This window comes from Pristiophorus japonicus, chromosome 3 (genome assembly GCF_044704955.1).
Source record: "Pristiophorus japonicus isolate sPriJap1 chromosome 3, sPriJap1.hap1, whole genome shotgun sequence".
NCBI classification, from domain to species: Eukaryota; Metazoa; Chordata; class Chondrichthyes; family Pristiophoridae; genus Pristiophorus; species Pristiophorus japonicus.
The window spans coordinates 302533946-302556655 of NC_091979.1; the positions used below are offsets into that span (position 1 = coordinate 302533946).

The 22710-nt window shown below is 44.6% G+C and overlaps 1 protein-coding gene across 1 annotated transcript in view; it reads right to left on the minus strand.

Annotated features, from left to right (window-relative positions):
• The window catches only part of LOC139259557 (nuclear receptor-binding factor 2-like), a 40839-nt gene extending 19040 nt beyond the window's left edge, over nt 1-21799 (minus strand). The window contains exons 1-2 of the mRNA XM_070875052.1: nt 21748-21799; nt 14924-15008 (exon numbers count right to left, since the gene is read on the minus strand). Of these exons, the coding sequence (XP_070731153.1) occupies nt 14924-14978 (55 nt within the window). The 5' untranslated portion in view covers nt 14979-15008; nt 21748-21799. The remainder of the gene's footprint in view (nt 1-14923; nt 15009-21747) is intronic.
• Between the last annotated feature and the right edge of the window lie 911 nt (nt 21800-22710).

Here is a 22710-nt window from a genome sequence, read left to right on the forward strand (position 1 = left end):
AATGGCATACCCCTTATCCTAAGACTATGTCCCCTGCTTCTGGACTTCCCAACATTGGGAACATTCTTCCCGCATTTAACCTGTCCAATCCCGTCAGAATCTTATACATTTCTATGAGATCCCCTCTAATCCTGCTAAACTCCAGTGAATAAAGGCCCAGTTGATCCAGTCTCTCCTTATATGTCAGTCCAGCCATCCCTGGAATCAGTCTGGTGAACCTTCGCTGCACTCCCTCAATAGCAAGAATGTCCTTCCTCGGATTAGGAGACCAAAACTGAACACAATATTCCAGGTGAGGCCTCACAAAGGCCCTGCACAACTGCAGTAAGACCTCCCTGCTCCTATATTCAAATCCCCTAGCTATGAAGGCCAAAATGCCATTTGCCTTCCTCACCGCCTGCTGTACCTGCACACCAACTTTCAGTGACTGATGAACCATGACACCCAGGTCTTGTTGCACCTCCCCTTTTCCTAATCTGCCGCCATTCAGATAATATTCTGCCTTTGTGCATTTGCCCCCAAAATGGATAACCTCACATTTATCCATATTATACTGCATCTGCTATGCATTTGCCCACTCACCTAACCTGTCCAAGTCACCCTGCAGCCTCTTAGCGTCCTCCTCACAGCTCACACCGCCACCCAGTTTAGTCTGCCAACCAGTTCTCTATCCACATCAGTACATTACCCCCAATACCATGTGTTTTGATTTTGCACACCAATCTCTTGTGCGGGACCTTGTCAGAAGCCTTTTCAAAGTCCAAATACACCACATCCACTGGTTCTCCCTTGTCCACTCTGCTAATTACATCCTCAAAAAATTCCAGAAGATTCGTCAAGCATGATTTCCCTTTCATAAATCCATGCTGACTTGGACCGATCCTATCACTGCTTTCCAAATGCGCTGCAATTTCATCTTTAATGATTGATTCCAACATTTTCCCCACTACTGATGTCAGGGTAACGGGTCTACAATGACCCGTTTTCTTTCTCCCTCCTTTTTTAAAAAGTGGTGTTACATTAAGCTACCCTCCAGTCCATAGGAACTGATCCAGAGTCGATAGACTGTTGGAAAATGATCACCAATGCATCCACTATTTCTAGGGCCACTTCCTTAAGTACTCTGGGATGCAGACTATCAGGCCCTGGGAATTTATCGGCCTTCAATCCCATCAATTTCCCTAACACAATTTCTCGCTTTGTAAGGATATCCTTCAGTTCCTCCTTCTCACTAGACTCACTAAAAGTAGGACCTCAAAAGTAGTAATCTCAGGATTGCTACCAGTGCTAGTCAGAGTAGGAATCGCAGGATAGCTCAGATGAATACGTGGCTTGAGGAGTGGTGCACAAGGGAGGGATTCAAATTGCTGGGACATTGGAACCGGTTCTGGGGGAGGTGGGACCAGTACAAACCGACAGTCTGCATCTGGGCAGGACCGGAACCAATGTCCTGGGGGGAGTGTTTGCTAGTGCTGTTGGGGAGAAGTTAAACTAACATGGCAGGGGGATGGGAACCTATGCAGGGAGACAGAGGGAAATAAAATGCAGGCAGAAGCAAAAGATAGAAAGGAGAATAGTAAAAGTGGAGGGCAGAGAAACCCAAGGCAAAAAACAAAAAAGGCCACATTACAGCAAAATATTAAACTGGCAACGTGTGTTAAAAAGACAAGACTGAAGGCTCTGTGCCTCAATGCGAGGAGTATTTGGAATAAGATGGACGAATTAACTGCGCAGATAGCAGTTAGCGGATATGATGTAAGTGGCATCATGGAGACATGGCTCCAGGGTGACCAAGGCTGGGAACTCAACATCCAGGGGTATTCAACTTTTAGGAAGGATAGACAGAGAGGAAAAGGAAGCGGGGTGGCCTTGCTGATTAAAGAGGAAATTAATGCAATAGTAAGGAGGGACATTAGCCTGGATGATGTGGAATCGGTATGGGTGGAGCTGCGGAATACCAAAGGGCAGAAAATGCTAGTGGGAGTTGTGTACAGACCACCAAACAGTAGTAGTGAGGTTGGGGACAGCATCAAACAAGAAATAAGGGATGTGTGCAATAAAGGTACAGCAGTTATCATGGGCGATTTTAATCTACATATTGATTGGGCTAACCAAACTGGTAGCAATGCGGTGAAGGAGAATTTCCTGGAGTGTATTAAGGATGGTTTTCTAGAACAATATGTCGAGGAACCAACTAGAGAGCTGACCATCCTAGACTGGGTGAAGTGTAATGAGAAGGGACTAATTAGCAATCTTGTTGTGCGAGACCCCTTGGGGAAGCGTGACCATAACATGGTAGAATTCTTTATTAAGATGGAGAGTGACACAGTTAATTTGGAAACTAGAGTCCTGAACTTATGGAAAGAGAATTTCGACAGTACGAGATGTGAATTGGCTAGAATAGACTGGCAAAGGATACTTAAAGGGTTGACAGTGGATAAACAATGGCAAACATTTAAAGATCACATGGATGAACTTCAGACAGGGATGTACAATTGCTGAAGTAAAAATAAAACAGGGAAGTTGGCTCAACCGTGGCTAACAAGGGAAATTAAGGATAGTGTTAAAACCAAGGAAGTGGCATATAAATTGGCTAGAAAAAGCAACAAACCTGAGGACTGGGAGAAATTTAGAATTCGACAGAGGAGGACTAAGGGAGAAAATAGAGTACGAGAGAAAGCTTGCAGGGAACATAAAAACTGACTGCAAAAGCTTCTATAAATATGTGAAGAGAAAAAGATTAGTGAATACAAACATCGGTCCTTTGCAGCCAGATTCAGGCGAATTTATAATGGGGAACAAAGAAATGCAGACCAATTGAACAAATACTTTGGCTCTGTCTTCACGAAGGAAGACATAAATAACCTTCCGTAATGTACTAGGGGACAGTGGGTTTAGTGAGAAGGAGGAACTGAAGGATATCCTTATTAGGCGGGAAATTGTGTTAGGGAAATTGATGGGATTGAAGGCCGATAAATCCCTGGGGCCTGATAGTCTGCATCCCAGAGTACTTAAGGAAGTGACCCTAGAAATAGTGGATGCATTGGTGATCATTTTCCAACAGTCTATCGACTCTGGATCAGTTCCTATGAGCTGGTGCGTAGCTAATGTAACACCACTTTTTAAGAAGGGAGAGAGAAAACGGGTAATTATAGACCGGTTAGCCTGACATCAGTAGTGGGGAAAATGTTGGAATCAATCATTAAGGATGAAATAGCAGTGCATTTGGAAAGCAGTGACAGGATCGGTCCAAGTCAGCATGGATTTATGAAAGGGAAATCATGCTCGACGAATCTTCTGGAATTTTTTGAGGACGTAACGAGTAGAGTGGACAAGGGAGAACCAGTGGATGTAGTGTATTTGGACTTTCAAAAGGCTTTTGACAAGATCCCGCACAAAAGATTGGTATGCAAAATCAAAGCACATGGTGTTGGGGGTAATGCACTGACGTGGATAGAGAACTGGTTGACAGACAGGAAGCAGAGAGTCGGGATAAACGGGTCCTTTTCAGAATGGCAGGCAGTGACTAGTGGAGTGCCACAGGGCTCAGTGCTGGGACCCCAAGCTCTTTACAATATACATTAACGATTTAGATGAAGGAATTGAGTGTAATATCTCCAAGTTTGCAGATGAGCTAAACTGGGTGGCGGTGTGAGCTGTGAGGAGGATGCTAAAAGGCTGCAGGGTGACTTGGACAGGTTAGGTGAGTGCGCAAATGCATGGCAGATGCAGTTTAATGTGGATAAATGTGAGGATTTCCACTTTCGGGGCAAAGCACGAAGGCAGTATATTATCTGAATGGTGGCAGATAAGGAAAAGGGGAGATGCAACGAGACCTGGGTGTCATGGTTCATTAGTCATTGAAAGTTGGCATGCAGGTGCAGCAGGCGGTGAAGAAGGCAAATGGTATGTTGGTCTTCAAAGCTAGGGGATTTGAGTATAGGAGCAGGGAGGTCTTACTGCAGTTGTACAGGGCCTTAGTGAGGTCTCACCTGCAATATCCTCCTAATCTGAGGAAGGACATTCTTGCTATTGAGAGAGTGCAGCGAAGGTTCACCAGACTGATTCCAGGGATGGTTGGACTCCAGAGGAGAGACTGGATCAACTGGGCCTTCATTCACTGTAGTTTAGAAGGATGAGAGGGGATGTCATAGAAACTTCTAAGATTCTGACGGGACTGGACAGGTTCGATGCGAGAAGAATGTTCCCGATGTTGGGGAAGTCCAGAACCAGGGGGCATAGTCTTAGGATAAGGGGTAGGCCATTTAGGACCGAGATGAGGAGAAACTTCTTCACTCAGAGAGTTGTTAACCTATGGAATTCCCTGCCGCGGAGAGTTGTTGATGCCAGTTCATTGGATATATTCAAGAGAGAGTTAGATATGGCCCTTACGGCTAAAGAGATCAAGGGGTATGGAGAGATAGCAGGAAAGGGGGACTGAGGGAATGATCAGCTGTGATCTTATTGAATGGTGGTGCGGGCTCGAAGGGCCGAATGGCCTACTCCTGCACCTATTTTCTATGTTTCTATGTTTCAAAATCATGAGGGGTCTAGACAGAGCAGAGAGAGAAAAACTGGACCCTTCTGTCAAAGGGAAAAGAACCAATGGACACGGATTGAAGGTGATCGGCAGAAAAACCAAAAGCGACAGGAGACAAAACTTTTTATCGCAGTGAGTGGATAGGATCTGGAATGCACTGCCTGAAAGGGTGAAGGCAGATTCAATTGTGGCTTTTAAAAGGGAATTAGATAAGTGTCTGAAGGAAAAAAAAACTGCAGGGCTATGGGGAAAGGGCGGGGGAGTGGGACTAGCTCAAGTGCTCTTGCAAAGAGCCGGCACAGGCTCGATGGGCCGAATGACCTCCTTCTGTGCTGTAACCGCTCTGAGTGTATGATTCTATGAAACGCAAGTTATTGTTAATCGGTTGAATTTCATCACAGCATGAAAGTCATCAGAGGCACAAACCTTTTGACAATATTGCACTTTAAAAAAAATCAATTTTACAAGCACAGTACAATGGAACAGAGGACTGCAAAAGACCAGGGATCGAGCTGGCCAGTCCCAGGAAATATCACGTCCCATCACATCTCCTGTTCTCCTCCATTAAACCTTAGCCGAATCTTTCTTCAATTTCCTGATGCAATTAACCCAAAATATTTCCCAAAATATTTCCCCTTCCAGTCCATTCCACACATTCACCATCTTCTGCAATAGTTTCATTTCAACTAGCTTCTAGGAATCTTTCCGCTTTTAAATACGTTAAACTGCAGCAACCCTAGAATTAAACAATAAGATAGGCTTGTTTTTGAAAAAACAAAACTTACTAGCTGAGCTTATATAATTATATTTTCAGCAAGAAAAAGTTTAATTGAATGCAGCCAAAAACAAGCGGGAACGTAGGAGTACGCAAAATCTAGCATATCAGCACGGAATCGTGAGAAAACTTGACTTTGTTACTTTACCGATGAACACAGAGGGTTAATGAGGGTAGTGTAGTTAATGTTATGTATATGAACTTTCAAAAGGTGTTTGATAAACTTGTTAGGAAAATTGAAGGGACAGTGGCAGCATGGATATGAAATTGGCCAAGAAAGCAGAGATAAGTGGGAAACTGTTGTTTTTCAGATGGGAGGAAAGTATACAGTGGGTCCTCTCGAGGGCTGTATTAGGACCAATGCTCTTTTTGACACATTTTAATGACCTGGATTCGGGCGCTACGTGTGTGGGAAGTGTATCCGCCTCGAGCTCTTGACGGTCCGCGTTGCGGAATTGGAGCTGAGGGTGGATTCACTCTGGAGCATCCACGATGCTGAGAATGACGTAAGTATCACGTGTAGTGAGTTGGTCTTACCGCAGGAGAAGGGTCCACAGCCAGATAGGGAATGGAAGACCAGCAGGAAGAGCAGTGCAAGAAAGATAGTGCAGGGGTCCCCTGTGGTCATCCCCCTGCAAAACAGATACACTGCTTTGAGTACTGTTGGGGAGGATCTGCTGCAAAGGAGGGCAGGAAAAAGATTGGGAGCACGATAGTGATAGGGGATTCGATGGTGAGGGGAATAGATAGGCGTTTCTGCGGACGCAACCGAGACTCCAGGATGGTATGTTGCCTCCCTGGTGCAAGGGTCAAGGATGTCTCGGAGCGGGTGCAGGACATTCTGAAATGGGAGGGAGAACAGCCAGTTGTCGTGGTGCACATTGGTACCAACGACATAGGTAAAAAAAGGGATGAGATCCTACGAAAAGAATTTAAGGAGCTAGAAGCTAAATTAAAAAGTAGGACCTCAAAAGTAGTCATCTCGGGATTGCTACCAGTGCCATGTGCTAGTCAGAGTAGGAATTGCAGGATAGCGCAGATGAATACATGGCGTGAGCAGTGGTGCAGCAGGGAGGGATTCAAATTCTTGGGGCATTGGAACCGGTTCTGGGGGAGGTGGGACCAGTACAGACCGGACGGTCTGCACCTAGGCAGGACCGGAACCAATGTCCTAGGGGGAGTGTTTGCTAGTGCTGTTGGGGAGGAGTTAAACTAATATTGCAGGGGGATGGGAACCTATGCAGGGAGACAGAAGGAGACAAAAATGAGGCAAAAGCAAAAGACAGAAAGGAGATGAGGAAAAGTGGAGGGCAGAGAAACCCAAGGCAAAGAACAAAAAGGGCCACTGTACAGCAAAATTCTAAAAGGACAAAGGGTGTTAAAAAAGCAAGCCTGAAGGCTTTGTGTCTTAATGCAAGGAGTATCCGTAATAAGGTGGATGAATTAACTGTGCAAATAGATGTTAACAAATATGATGTGATTGGGATTACGGAGACGTGGCTCCAGGATGATCAGGGCTGGGAACTCAACATCCAGGGGTATTCAACATTCAGGAAGGATAGAATAAAAGGAAAAGGAGGTGGGGTAGCATTGCTGGTTAAAGAGGAGATTAATGCAATAGTTAGGAAAGACATTAGCTTGGATGATGTGGAATCTATATGGGTAGAGCTGCAGAACACTAAAGGGCAAAAATCGTTAGTGGGAGTTGTGTACAGACCTCCAAACAGTAGTAGTGATGTTGGGGAGGGCATCAAACAGGAAATTAGGAGTGCATGCAATAAAGGTGCAGCAGTTATAATGGGTGACTTTAATATGCACATAGATTGGGCCAGCCAAACTGGAAGCAATACGATGGAGGAGGATTTCCTGGAGTGCATAAGGGATGGTTTTCTAGACCAATATGTCGAGGAACCAACTAGCGGGGAGGCCATCTTAGACTGGGTATTGTGTAATGAGAGAGGATTAATTAGCAATCTCATTGTGCGAGGCCCCTTGGGGAAGAGTGACCATAATATGGTGGAATTCTGCATTAGGATGGAGAATGAAACAGTTAATTCAGAGACCATGGTCCAGAACTTAAAGAAGGGTAACTTTGAAGGTATGAGGCATGAATTGGCTAAGATAGATTGGCTAATGATACTTAAGGGGTTTACTGTGGATGGGCAATGGCAGACATTTAGAGACCGCATGGATGAATTACAACAATTGTACATTCCTGTCTGGCGTAAAAATAAAAAAGGGAAGGTGGCTCAACCGTGGCTATCTAGGGAAATCAGGGATAGTATTAAAGCCAAGGAAATGGCATACAAATTGGCCAGAAATAGCAGCGAACCTGGGGACTGGGAGAAATTTAGAACTCAGCAGAGGAGGACAAAGGGTTTGATTAGGGCAGGGAAAATGGAGTACGAGAAGAAGCTTGCAGGGAACATTAAAGCGGATTGCAAAAGTTTCTATAGGTATGTAAAGAGAAAAAGGTTAGTAAAGACAAACGTAGGTCCCCTGCAGTCAGAATCAGGGGAAGTCATAACGGGGAACAAAGAAATGGCAGACCAATTGAACAAGTACTTTGGTTCAGTATTTACTAAGGAGGACACAAACAACCTTCCGGATATAAAAGTGGTCAGAGGGTCTAGTAAGGAGGAGGAACTGAGGGAAATCTTTATTAGTCGGGAAATTGTGTTGGGGAAATTGATGGGATTGAAGGCCGATAAATCGCCAGGGCCTGATGGACTGCATCCCAGAGTACTTAAGGAGGTGGCCTTGGAAATAGCGGATGCATTGACAGTCATTTTCCAACATTCCATTGACTCTGGATCAGTTCCTATCGAGTGGAGGGTAGCCAATGTAACCCCACTTTTTAAAAAAGGAGGGAGAGAAAGCAGGGAATTATAGACCGGTCAGCCTGACCTCAGTAGTGGATAAAATGATGGAATCAATTATTAAGGATGTCATAGCAGCGCATTTGGAAAATGGTGACATGATAGGTCCAAGTCAGCATGGATTTGTGAAAGGGAGATCATGCTTGACAAATCTTCTGGAATTCTTTGAGGATGTTTCCAATAAAGTGGACAAAGGAGTACCAGTTGATGTGGTATATTTGGACTTTCAGAAGGCTTTCGACAAGGTCCCACACAGGAGATTAATGTGCAAAGTTAAAGCACATGGGATTGGGGGTAGTGTGCTGACGTGGATTGAGAACTGGTTGTCAGACAGGAAGCAAAGAGTAGGAGTAAATGGGTACTTTTCGGAATGGCAGGCAGTAACTAGTGGGGTACCGCAGGGTTCTGTGCTGGGGCCCCAGTTGTTTACATTGTACATTAATGATTTAGACGAGGGGATTAAATGTAGTATCTCCAAATTTGCGGATGACACTAAGTTGGGTGGCAGTGTGAGCTGCGAGGAGGATGCTATGAGGCTGCAGAGTGACTTGGATAGGTTAGGTGAGTGGGCAAATGCGTGGCAGATGAAGTATAATGTGGATAAATGTGAGGTTATCCACTTTGGTGGTAAAAACAGAGAGACAGACTATTATCTGAATGGTGACAGATTAGGAAACGAGACCTGGGTGTCATGGTACATCAGTCATTGAAGGTTGGCATGCAGGTACAGCAGGCTGTTAAGAAAGCAAATGGCATGTTGGCCTTCATAGCGAGGGGATTTGAGTACAGGGGCAGGGAGGTGTTGCTACAGCTGTACAGGGCCTTGGTGAGGCCACACCTGGAGTATTGTGTACAGTTTTGGTCTCCTAACTTGAGAAAGGATATTCTTGCTATTGAGGGAGTGCAGCGAAGATTCACCAGACTGATTCCCGGGATGGTGGGACTGACCTATCAAGAAAGACTGGATCAACTGGGCTTGTATTCACTGGAGTTCAGAAGAGTGAGAGGGGACCTCATAGAAACGTTTAAAATTCTGACGGGTTTGGACAGATTGGATGCAGGAAGAATGTTCCCAATGTTGGGGAAGTCCAGAACCAGAGGTCACAGTCTAAGGATAAGGGGTAAGCCATTTAGGACCGAGATAAGGAGAAACTTCTTCACCCAGAGAGTGGTGAACCTGTGGAATTCTCTACCACAGAAAGTAGTTGAGGCCAATTCACTAAATATATTCAAAAGGGAGTTAGATGAAGTCCTTACAACTCGGGGGATCAAGGGGTATGGCGTGAAAGCAGGAAGGGGGTACTGAAGTTGCATGTTCAGCCATGAACTCATTGAATGGCGGTGCAAGCTAGAAGGGCTGAATGGTCTGCTCCTGCACCTATTTTCTATGTTTCTATCATTTCAAAGCTTGCAGATGACACGTAACTCAGAAATGAAGTAAATAATGAGGAGGATAGTAGTAGACTCAGAATAACAGAGACTGGTGAAATGGCAGAAGAAGTTTAACAGAAGTGTGAAGTGATGCATTTTCGAAAGATGAGAAAGAGACAGGGCAATATAAACTAAATGGCACAATTTTAAAGGGAGTGCAGGAAGAGAGAGACCTGGGACCTTGAAGATGGCAGGACAAGTTATTAGGCTGTTAAAAAAAGCATACAGGATCCTTGACTTTATAAATAGAAACATAGAAATTTACAGCGCAGGAGGCCATTCCGGCCCATCGTGTCTGTGCCGGCCGATGGTTCATATAAACCTATGAACAATGATGGAAAGGCAAAGAGCACCCAGCTCAACCAGTCCGCCTCACCACAACTGCGACACCCCTTATACTGAAACATTCGACACTCCACCCCAACCGGAGCCATGTGATCTCCTGGGAGAGGCAAAAACCAGATTAAAAACCCAGGCCAATTTAGGGAGAAAACAAATCTGGGGAAATTCCACTCCGACCCAACCAGGCGATCGAAACTAGTCCAGGAGATCACCCTGGCCGTATTCTATTCCCTGCAGTACTTACCATTATATCTGCACAGTCCAACAAAAGGTCATCCAGTCTAATCCCAATTACTAACTCTACGTCCGTAACCCTGCAGGTTACTGCACTTTAAGTGCCCATCCAACCATCTCTTAAAAAGTGGTGAGGGTTTCTGCATCCATGACTCTTCCAGGCAGCGAGTTACAGATCCCCACAACCCTCTGCGTAAAGAAGCCCCCCCTCAAATCCTTCCACCAACCACCTTAAAACTATGCCCCCTCGTAATAGACCCCTCCATCAATGGAAATAGACCCTTACTTTCCACTACATCCAGGCCCCTCAATATTTTGTACACCTCAATGAGGTCTCCTCTCAACCTCCTCTGTTCCAATGAGAACAAAGCCAGCCTATCCAATCTGTCCTCATAACTAAGATTCTCCATTCCAGGCAGCATCCGAGTAAATCTCCTCTGCACCCTCTCTAGTGCAATCACGTCCTTCCTATAATACGGTGACCAGAACTGCACGCAATACTCCAGCTGTGGCCTAACCCAAGTATTATACAATTTAAGCATAACCTCCCTGTTCTTATATTCTATGCCTCAGCCAATAAAGGCAAGCATTCCAAATACCTTATCCACCTGGCCTGCTACTTTCAGGGATCTGTGGACAAGCACTCCAAGGTCCCTTTGTTCATCTACACTATTAAGTGGCCTACCGCTTAATCTGTATATACTTTCTTTATTAGCCCTCTCAAAGTGCATCACCTCGCACTTCTCCAAATTAAATTTCATTTGCCATTGCTTTGCCCACCTGACCAGTAGATTGATATCCTTCTGCAGCCCATGACTTTCCTCTTCATTATTAACCACACAGCCAATTTTAGTGTCGTCTGCAAACTTCTTAATCATACTCTATATATTTCAAATCTAAATCGTTGATATATACCACAAAAAGCAAGGGTCCCAGTACTGAGCCCTGCGGAACCCCACTGGAAACATCCTTCCAGTCACAAAAACATCCATCAATCATTACCTTTTGCTTCCCACCTCCAAGCCAATTTTGGATCCAGCTTGACACTTTATCCTGTATTCCATGGGCTTTAACCTTCATACCAGTCTACCATGTGGGACTTTATCAAAAGCTTTGCTAAAGTCCATATATACTACATCGTACGCACTACCCTCATGGACCCTCTTGGTTACCTCCTCAAAAAATTCAATCAAGTTAGTCAGACACGATCTTCCCTTGACAAATCAGTGCTGACTGTCCCTAATTAATCCTTGCCTTTCCAAATGCAGATTTATCCTGTCTTTCAGGATTTTTTCTAATAATTTTCCCACCACTGAGATTAGGCTGACAGGCCTGTAATTACTCGGCCTATCCCTTTCTCCCTTCTTAAACAAGGGTACTACATTAACAGTCCTCCAATCCTCCGGTACCATGCCCAGATCCAAAGAGGACTGGAAAATGATGGTCAAGGCCTCTGCTATTTCCTCTTTTCCTTCGCTCAACAGCCTGAGATGCATTTCATCCGGGCCTGGTGACTTATCTACTTTCAAAGCTGCTAAACCCCTTAATACTTCCTCTCTTACTATATTTATTTCATCCAAAATATCTCACTCCTCCTCGATAGCAGTATCTGCATTGCCCCTTTCCTTTGTGAAAACAGAAGAACCCTCCGCCTCCACACAAAGATTACCGTCATGGTCTCTAATAGGCCCTACCCTTTTTTTAGTTACCCTCTTACTCTTAATATATTTATAGAACATCTTAGAGTTTTCCTTAATTTTACTGGCCAAGAATTTCTCGTGCTCTCTCTTAGCATTCCAAATATCCTTTTTAATTTGGGCTCTTTCTATATTCCTCTAAAGATTCTATAGTATTTAGCCGTTGATATATGACATAAGCGTCCCTTTTTTTCTTAATCCTCCCCTGTAAGTCCCTAGACATCCAGGGGGCTCTAGAATTATTTTTCCCAGCCTTTTTCTTTAAGGGCGCATGTTTGGCCTGAGCCTTCCGGATCTCCTCCTTAAATGCCTCCCACTGTTCCATCACTGATTTACCCACAAGTAGCTGTTTCCAGTCCACTATGGCCAAATTACTCCTTAACTTAGCAAAATTAGCTTTTCCTCAATTCAGAACTTTTATCCCAGGCCTATTCTTGTCCTTATCCATAACCAACTTGAATCTGACTGAATTATGGTCACTGGCACCCAAGTGCTCTCCCACTAATACCCCTTCAACCTGCCCAGCTTCATTCCCCAAAACTAAATACAAGACCGCCCCCTCTCGTGTTGGCTTGCTACATACTGACTAAAAAAGTTCTCTTGAATGCATGTCAAGAATGCCGCACCCTCTATACCCTTCACACTAAATTTGTCCCAATCAATATTTGGATAGTCAAAATCCCCTATTACCACCCTATAGTTTTTAGACTTGCAATTTGCCTACATATTTGCTCCTCTATCTCCCTCCCACTGTTTGGGGGTCTATAATACACGCCCAGCAGTGTGATCGCCCCTTTTTTATTTTTCAATTCGACCCATATGGCCTCATTTGATGATCCCTCTAACATATCATTCCTCCTCGCCACTGTAATATTTTCTTTAATCAGTACTGCATCCTCCCCCCCCCCTTTTTCTTTTTACCCCCTCTTTATCTTGTCTAAAAATCCTGTAGCCAGGAATATTGATCTGCTAAACCTGCCCCTCTTTCAGCCATGTTTCTGTAATGGCTATAATGTCACACTCCCAAGTGTCTACGTGTGCTCTTAGCTCACCTGCCTTATTCGCTATACTCCTTGCATTAAAGTATATACCATTCAGCACAGAAAGACCGCCTTGCTTACTACATACTAAACCCTGTTTCCTAGAGGCATAGAGTATAAAAGGTAAGAAGTTATGGTCAACCTTTATACATTAGGCCTCAGCTGGGGTATTGTATCCAATTCTGGGCACCACATTTTCGGAAGGATGAGAGGGTGCAGAGAAGATTTACCAGAATAGTACCAGGGATCAAAGACTTCAGTTATATGGAGAGATCAGAGAAGCATAGAAGGTTAAGGGGAGATTTTAATAAAGGTGTTCAAAATTATGAGGGGTTTTGATAGAGTAAATAAGGAGAAACTAACCTGAGGACGCATAATTGGCCAAAGAACCCGAGGGGAGATGAGGAGAATATTTTTATGCAGGTTATGATCTAGAATGCACTGCCTGGAAGCAGTGGAAACAGATTTAATAATAACTTTCAAAAGGAGATTGGATACTTGAAAAAGGAGAGATTTGCAGGGCTATGGGAGAAAAAGCAGATAAATGAGACGAATTGGATAACTCTTTCAAAGAGCTTTCACAGGCACAATGGATCGAATTGCCCTTCTTCTGTGTGTATGTGCTGTATGCCTTTATTACCTCTAGACTTGACTATTCCAATGCTCTCCTGGCCGGCCACCCCTCTTCCACTCTAAATAAACTGGAGTTCATCCAAAACTCCGCTGCCCGTATCTTAACTCGCATCAAGTCCCGTTCACCCATCACCCCTGTGCTCGCTGGCCTCGATTTTAAAATTCTCATTCTTGTTTCCAAATCCCTCCACGGCCTCGCCCCTCTGTATCTCTAACCACCTCCACCCCTACAACCCTCCAAGATCTCTGCGTTCCTCCAATTCTGGCCTTTTGTACGTCCCCGATTTTAATCGCTCCACCATTGGCGGCCATGCCTTCTGCTGCCTAGGCCCCAAGCTCTGAATTCCCTGCCTAAACCTCTCCGCCTCTCATTCCTCCTTATGCTCCTTAAAACCTACCCCTTTCACCAAGCTTTTGATCACCTGTCCTAATATCTCCCTATGTGGCTGGGTGTAAAATGTTTTTTGATAATGCTCCTGTGAAGCACCTTGGGATATTTTATTACATTAAAGGCAAATTGTTGTTGTATAATTCTCTAGTGGAAGGAACTAAAGTAAGAATGGCAACCGCGTCTACAAAATAAGCAGACATCTCCGAGTCCGATATAAACCACAGGCTGTGTAATATTTTCTAATTATTAGTACTACATTAAAACTTTGTCTTTAAATAGCAAAAATGTCCCACGGTGCTACAGTTTTGGCAAGAGGATTTGAGTACAGGAGCAAGGATGTCTTACTACAGTTATACTGGGTCTTGGTGAGACCGCACCTGGAGTATTGTGTGCAGTTTTGATCTCCTTACCTAAGAAAGGATATACGTGCCATAGAGGGAGTACAGCACAGGTTCACCAGACTGATTCCTGGGATGGCAAGACTGTCGTATGAGAGATTGGGTCGACTAGGCCTGTACTCACTAAAGTTTAGAAGAATGAGAGGGGATCTCATTGAAATATATAAAATTCTGACTAGGTTGGCTAGACTGGATGCAGGGAGGATGTTTCCACTGGCTGGGGAGTCTATAACAAGGGGGTCACAGTCTCAGGATACGGGGTAGGAAATATAGGACCGAGATGAGAAGACATTTTTTCACTCAGAGGGTGGTGAACCTGTGGAATTCTCTACCACAGAAGGCTGTGGAGGTCAAGTCACTGAATATATTTAAGAGGAAGATAGACAGATTTCTAGAAACAAAAGGTATCAAGGGGTATGGGGAAAAAGCGGGAATATGGTGTTGAAATAGAGGATCAGCCATGATCATATTGAATGGCGGTGCAGACTTGAAAGGCCGAATGGCCTACTACTGCTCCTATTTTCTATGTTTCTATATTTTATATGCTGAAAAGATTCACCAACCTGCAGCCTTCCCATGACAATCAATTGCTTCAGCATACTTTCCTGCTGCTAGCATACGCTCCGCCTTTCTGCTCTGCTGGTGAGCCTGAAAGAAACAATACTACTAAGCAGGATACACTTGCACTGGGTCATTGCAAATCAAGATCTACCATGACAGCTATGTTACTAATTTGACTACGGCCTTGCAGCTGAACTGGACAGCTTTATCTAAACTGCTGGAAAGAATATGGTTGCCTGTGAAAGAGTGCGAATGTGCATACTCGTTGTGATAACACACCTCCTTGCTTATCGAGCCTAAAGGGAGCCTTGAGAGCAAGCTCAAGAAATAACATGCATCATCACATGAACATAATGCACCATGTGTAATAAAGACAAAAAACACAAACACCATGGTGACATCGGTGGGAAGTGTCCTATTTCCAGATACAACGGATTGTCGATCTGAAGCTGCTGCTGCACTACCTGGTTGCAGAAGTTACTAACTTTAAGTTGCAGTTATCTATTTCACATTATAAGTGGTGCTTGCTCCCAAACACGCACACGGAAATTCCTTCTGAAATGTTCAAAATGCTGGTCTATTACTGCCATAAGCAGCTGTGTTTACAGTTCATTTCACTTGGTCTGAATTTAAGGATGGGCACAGAACCTTTGAGTCACCAAGAGTTGTACTGAAGACTGAAACACAGGAGAGGTTAAAAAAAAATCCTGTAAACTAAAACACCAAATAGTTTAAGATGAATCTGTTTGGAAAATGAAAATAACACAAAATGAAATGTCAACACAGAGTGTAATACAGGATGTTTAGTTGTACAGCACATTGGCAGCTACATGTCGAGAATCCAGCATATACAAAAAAATAGATGCAATTAAAACACAGCATTGCTAATGTACCATTAGACTGACTTAGCTGGGGTTTCCTTGTTCAGCAGCCTGGACAATCACAGCCTGGTGAGCACAGAAGGATGAAACCCAGGCCACTTTCTGTAGTTCATCTGCACATCTCCGAGAAGAGAAGTGGTGCTGCCAGTTATCTGTAGCACGGCATGGCTTACTGCCACTGACAGCTCAGCCTGTTGACTTGGTTAGTCAGTGAAACATTTTGTACACAAAGTGTACAACGACAAAGGACATTAGATTGTACTTTAAACAGCCTCATGCAGAGTCCTGGCACAGTGTATTACACACAGATTTGCAAGAGTCTCCTGGGAATCTCGTACAGATAAAGAAAACCTTTAGAAATAAGATGTACAAAGCCTTACAGACAAACTAAATATAAGAACATAAGAAATAAAAACAGGAGTAGGTCATACGGCCCCTCGAGCCTGCTCCACCATTCAATAAGATCATGGCTGATCTGATCATGGACTCAGCTCCACCCCGCCTGCTCCCCATAACCCCTTATCCCCGTATTGTTCAAGAAACTTTCTATTTCTGTCTTAAATTTATTCAATGTCCCAGAGTGCGAGCAGCAGGAGTCCGGGGACGTTGCAGCGGCCTATAAAGGCCCAGCCGGTGCAGCTGCAGCAGGCAAAAAAGTAGAAAGAAATCAAAAGGTGACGTCATAGCCAAGGGGGTAAGTGATTGGCTGGTGATTGGTAAGTAGCTTTTCTTTTTTCGTAAGTAACATTTAGCATTGTTGTTGACAAATTAAGTTTATCTAAGGGTTAAGTAGTGGCAGGAGAGCTCGGACACATGTTATGCTCCTCCTGTACCATGTGGGAAGTCCAGTGTCCCTGACGACTATGTGTGCGGGAAGTGTATCCACCTCCTGCTCCTGACGGACCGCGTTGTGGAACTGGAGCTGCAGGTGGATTCACTCTGGAGCATGCACGATGCTGTGAATGATGTGAATAGCACATTTAGTGAGTTGGTCTTACCGCAGGTAAAGGGTCCACAGCCAGATAGGGAATGGAAGACTAACAGGAAGAGCAGTGCAAGGAAGGTAGTGCAGGGGTCCCCTGCGGTCATCCCCCTGCAAAACAGATACACCGCTTTGAATACTGTTGAGGGGGATGACTCATCAGGGGAGAGCAGCAGCAGCCAAGTTCATGGCACCATGGCTGGCTCTGCTGCACAGGAGGGCAGGAAAAAGAGTGGGAGAGCGATAGTGATAGGGGATTCAATTGTAAGGGGAATAGATAGGCGTTTCTGCGGCCGCAACCGAGACTCCAGGATGGTATGTTGCCTCCCTGGTGCAAGGGTCAAGGATGTCTCGGAGCGGGTGCAGGACATTCTGAAAAGGGAGGGTGAACAGCCAGTTGTCGTGGTGCATCTAGGTACTAATGATATAGGTAAAAAACGGGATGAGGTCCGACGAGACGAATTTATGAAGCTAGGAGTTAAATTAAAAAGTAGGACCTCAAAAGTAGTAATCTCAGGATTGCTACCAATGCCATGTGCTAGTCAGAGTAGGAATCGCAAGATAGCTCAGATGAATACATGGCTTGAGCAGTGGTGCAGAAGAGAGGGATTCAAATTCCTGGGGCATTGGAACCGGTTCTGGGGGAAGGTGGGACCAGTACAAACCGGACAGTCTGCATCTGGGCAGGACCGAAATCAATGGCTGAGGGGGAAGTGTTTGCTAGTGCTATTGGAGAGGAGTTAAACTAATATGGCAGGGGGATGGAAACCTATGCAGGGAGACAGAGGGAAATAAACTGGAGGCAGAAGCAAAAGATAGAAAGGAGAATAGTAAAAGTGGAGGGCAGAGAAGCGCAAGGCAAAAAACAAAATGGGCCACATTACAGCAAAATTCTAAAAGGGGCAAAGTGTGTTAAAAAGGCAAGCCTGAAGGCTTTGTGCCTCAATGCGAGGAGTATTCGGAATAAGGTGGACGAATTAACTGCGCAGATAGCAGTTAACGGGAATGATGTAATTGGCATCACGGAGACATGGCTCCAGGGTGACCAAGGCTGGGAACTCAACATCCAGGGGTATTCAACATTTAGGAAGGATAGACAGAAAGGAAAAGGAGGCGGTGTGGCATTACCGGTTAAAGAGGAAATTAATTAAATGGTAAGGAAGGGCATTAGCTTGGATGATGTGCAATCGGTATGGGTGGAGCTGCGGAATACCAAAGGGCAGAAAACGCTAGTGGGAGTTGTGTACAGACCACCAAACAGTAGTAGTGAGGTTCGAGACAGCATCAAACAAGAAATAAGGGATGCGTGCAATAAAGGTACAGCAGTTATCATGGGCGACTTTAATCTACATATTGATTGGGCTAACCTAACTGGTAGCAATGTGGTGGAGGAGGATTTCCTGGAGTGTATTAGGGATGGTTTTCTAGACAATATGTCAAGGAACCAACTAGAGAGCTGACCATCCTAGACTGGGTGATGTGTAACGAGAAGGGACTAATTAGCAATCTTGTTGTACGAGGCCCCTTGGGGAAGAGTGACCATAATATGGTAGAATTCTTTATTAAGATGGAGAGTGAAACGGTTAATTCAGAAACTAGGGTCCTAAACTTAAGGAAAGGTAACTTCGACGGTATGAGGCGTGAATTGGCGAGAATAGACTGGCAAAGGATACTTAAAGGGTTGATGGTGGATAAGCAATTGCAAACATTTAAAGATCACATGGATGAACTTCAGCAATTGTACATCCCTGTCTGGAATAAAAATAAAACGGGGAAGGTGGCTCAACCGTGGCTAACAAGGGAAATTAAGGATAGTGTTAAGGCCAAGTTGGAGGCATATAATTTGGCTAGAAAAAGCAGCAAACCTGAGGACTAGGAGAAATTTAGAATTCAACAGAGGAGGACTAAGGGTTTAATTAAGAGGGGGAAAATAGAGTACGAGGGGAAGCTTGCAGGGAACATAAAAACTGACTGCAAAAGCTTCTATAAATATGTGAAGAGAAAAAGATTAGTGAAGACAAACGTAGGTCCCTTGCAGTCGGATTCAGGTGAATTTATAAAGGGGAACAAAGAAATGGCAGACCAATTGAACAAATACTTCGGTTCTGTCTTCACGAAGGAAGACACAAAAAACCTTCCGATTGTACTAAGGGACAGTAGATCTAGTGAGAAGGAGGAACTGAAGGATATCCTTATTAGGCGGGAAATTGTGTTAGGGAAATTGATGGGATTGAAGGCCGATAAATCCCCGGGGCCTGATAGGCTGCATCCCAGAGTACTTAAGGAAGTGGCCCTAGAAATAGTGGATGCATTGGTGATCATTTTCCAACAGTCTATCGACTCTGGATCAATTCCTATGGACTGGAAGGTAGCTAATGTAACACCACTGTTTAAAAAAGGAGGGAGAGAAAACAGTTAATTATAGACCGGTTAGCCTGACATCAGTAGTGGGGAAAATGTTGGAATCAATCATTAAGGATGAAATAGCAGCGCATTTGGAAAGCAGTGACAGGATCGGACCAAGTCAGCATGAATTTATGAAAGGGAAATCATGCTTGACGAAGTTTCTGGAATTTTTTGAGGATGTAACTAGTAGAGTGGACAAGGGAGAACGAGTGGATGTGGTGTATTTGGACTTTCAAAAGGCTTTTGATAAGGTCCCGCACAAGAGATTGGTGAGCAAAATCAAAGCGCATCGTATTGGGGGTAATGTACTGACGTGGATAGAGAACTGGTTGGCAGACAGGAAGCAGAGAGTCGAGATAAACGGGTACTTTTCAGAATGGCAGGCAGTGACTATTGGAGTGCCGCAGGGCTCAGTGCTGGGAGCTCAGCTCTTTACAATATACATTAACGATTTAGATGAAGGAATTGAGTGCAATATCTCCAAGTTTGCAGATGACACTAAACTGGGTGGCGGTGTGAGCTGTGAGGAGGACGCTAAGAGGCTGCAGGGTGGCTTGGACAGGTTAGGTGAGTGGGCAAATGCATGGCAGATGCAGTATAATGTGGATAAATGTGAGGTTATCCATTTTTGGGGCAAAAACACGAAGGCAGAATATTATCTGGATGATGACAGATTAGGAAAAGGGGAGGTGCAACGAGACCTGGGTGTCATGGTTCATCAGTCACAAAGTGGGCATGCAGGTACAGCAGGCGGTGAAGAAGGCAAATGGTATGTTAGCCTTCATAGCTAGGGGATTTGAGTATAGGAACAGGGAGGTCTTACTGCAGTTTTACAGGGCCTTAGTGAGGCCTCACCTGGAATATTGTATACAGTTTTGGTCACCTAATCTGAGGAAGGACGTTCTTGCTATTGAGGGAGTGCAGCGAAGGTTCACCAGACTGATTCCAAGGATGTCATATGGATCAACTGGGCCTTTATTCACTGGTGTTTAGAAGGGTGAGAGGGGATCTCATAGAAACGTACAAGATTCTGATGGGACTGGACAGATTAGATGCGGGAAGAATGTTCCCGATGTTGGGGAAGTCCAGAACCAGGGGACAAATTCTTAGGATAATGGGTAGGCCATTTAGGACTGAGATGAGGAGAAACTTCTTCACTCAGAGAGTTGTTAACCTATGGAATTCCCTGCCGCAGAGAGTTGTTGATGCCAGTTCATTGGAAATATTCAAAAGGGAGTTAGATATGGCCCCCCTTACGGCTAAGGGGATCAAGGGGTATGGAGAGAAAGCAGGAAAGCGGTACTGAGGGAATGATCAGCCATGATCTTATTGAATGGTGGTGCAGGCTCGAAGGTCGAATGGCCGACTCCTGCACCTATTTTCTATGTTTCTATGTTTCTTTCAAAGCTCTCTGAAGCAGCAAATTCCACTGATTTACAACCCTCAGAAGAAATTTCTCTTCATCTCTGTTTTAAATGGGTGGCCCCGTATTCTGAGATCATACCCTCTAGTTTTAGCCTCCCCCATCAGTGGAAACATCCTCTCTGCATCCACCTTGTCAAACCCCCTCATAATCTTATATGTTTCGATAAGATCATTCCTCATTCTTCTGAATTCCAATGAGGCCCAACCTACTCAACCTTTCCTCATAAGTTAATCCCCTTATCCCCGGAATCAACCTAGTGAACCTTCGCTGAACTGCCTCCAAAGCAAGTATGTCCTTTGGTAAATATGGAAACCAAAACTGCCTGCAGTATTCCAGGAGTGGCCTCACCAATACCTTATATAGCTGTAGCAAGACTTCCCTGCTTTTATACTCCATCCCCTTTGCAATAAAGGCCACGATACCATTGACCTTCCTGATCACTTGCTGTACCTGCATACTATCCTTTTGTGTTTCTTGCACAAGCACTCCTAGGTCCCGCTGTACTGCGGCACTTTGCAATCTTTCTCCATTTAAATAATAACTTGCTCTTTGATTTTTTTTCTGCCAAAGTGCATGACCTCACACTTTCCGACATTATACTCCATCTGCCAAATTTTTGCCAACTCACTTAGCCTGTCTATGTCCCTTTGCAGATTTTTGGTGTCCTCCTCACACATTGCTTTCCCGCCAATCTTTGTAACATCAGCAAACTTGGCTACGTTACACTCAGTCCCTTCTTTCAAGTCATTAATGTAGATTGTAAATAGTTATGGTCCCAGCACTGATCCCTGCTGCACCCCACTAGTTACTGGTTGCCAACCAGAGAATGAACCATTTATCCCGACTCTCTGTTAGACTGAAAGATCACAATCTCAGATGGATACGATGAAAGTACATCCCTTCACTATGATATTGCTTAACAACAGGTCGGTGGTGGGGGGGGATAGAGAGGAGACATGTAGCTCTTCCAGTTTGCTGTGCCATGGAAAGAATGGTTACAGGTTTCCTTTCCGCAAGTCCACCCAGTGTAAATTTCCAATCTCAGCCAGGTTACAGTCGGGAGGTCAAGAGGAGGTGAAGCAATTCCTCGTTTTAGGAGGGGAGGAAAACGCAAAGGAAGAAATGAGTTACCCGGCGGTTGTTCTTGCACACGCTGCTCCGGTAGTGAGTCACTGGCAGTGGCCTGGGAGTAGGTTGCCCGAACACCCTCTCATATACGACACATTTGGACCAATAAACTGTAAATTATAGGTGGATTTATTTTTTAATTAGAGCTGTGCTACTTTACAGGATGAAATTTGTTCTTGTTGCATCAGGAGCATTGGGAACTGGAAAGGCCGAGCGGAAAAGAAAGATCCTGCAGGCAGACAATAAAAGTAAAGCAGAAAAATACTGGTGACAAAGAAAAGTTAGAATGCAACAAAAATAAAAATGAAACTGCTAGAGAAACAAATCCTTAGTCTGGTGCTGTCACACAATAGGGATACATGCGTGCATTACGCACAAGAACCTACCTTTTACACCGACTGTTCAATGATTATTCACCCCAATAAACCAACTGATAACAACCCTATCTTCCACAATGATCTTGCAACCAGGTGAGTGGCTTAGCGCAAGTGTTTAAGAGCCAAAATAACATGTTTTTGATGGGTGGACTATTAGTTAACATAACAAGTGTGATGTCCGAAATCCGGAAACCTCGACCGTTCCGGGTATTTTCAGATTTCAGAACATCTTTGGCTGGGCCGAGGTAGGGTGTCGGGCAGCCGAGGTGGGGGAATCCAGATTTGGAAACATTTTCCGGTTTCCGGACGACCCCGTCACGGATCGGCCCGGTGTCCAGATCACGGCGCTCAACCTGTACTTGAACTTGAGAAAATGTTTTAAAAGGCTGGGGTGGGAGGAGTGGGGAGGGCTCATTTTTGATACAAGACCCTCACAATATGTGACATGAAACACAATGGGCTCAATTTTCCCCAAGCCCGTTTTCTGGCGTATTGCCAGAGTGACATCCCTTTTTCTAGGCCAGAAATGCGCCAGAAATATTTTGCCAAAGTTTCCCCGATGTATAATTCGAATTTGGTGCCGCGCAGC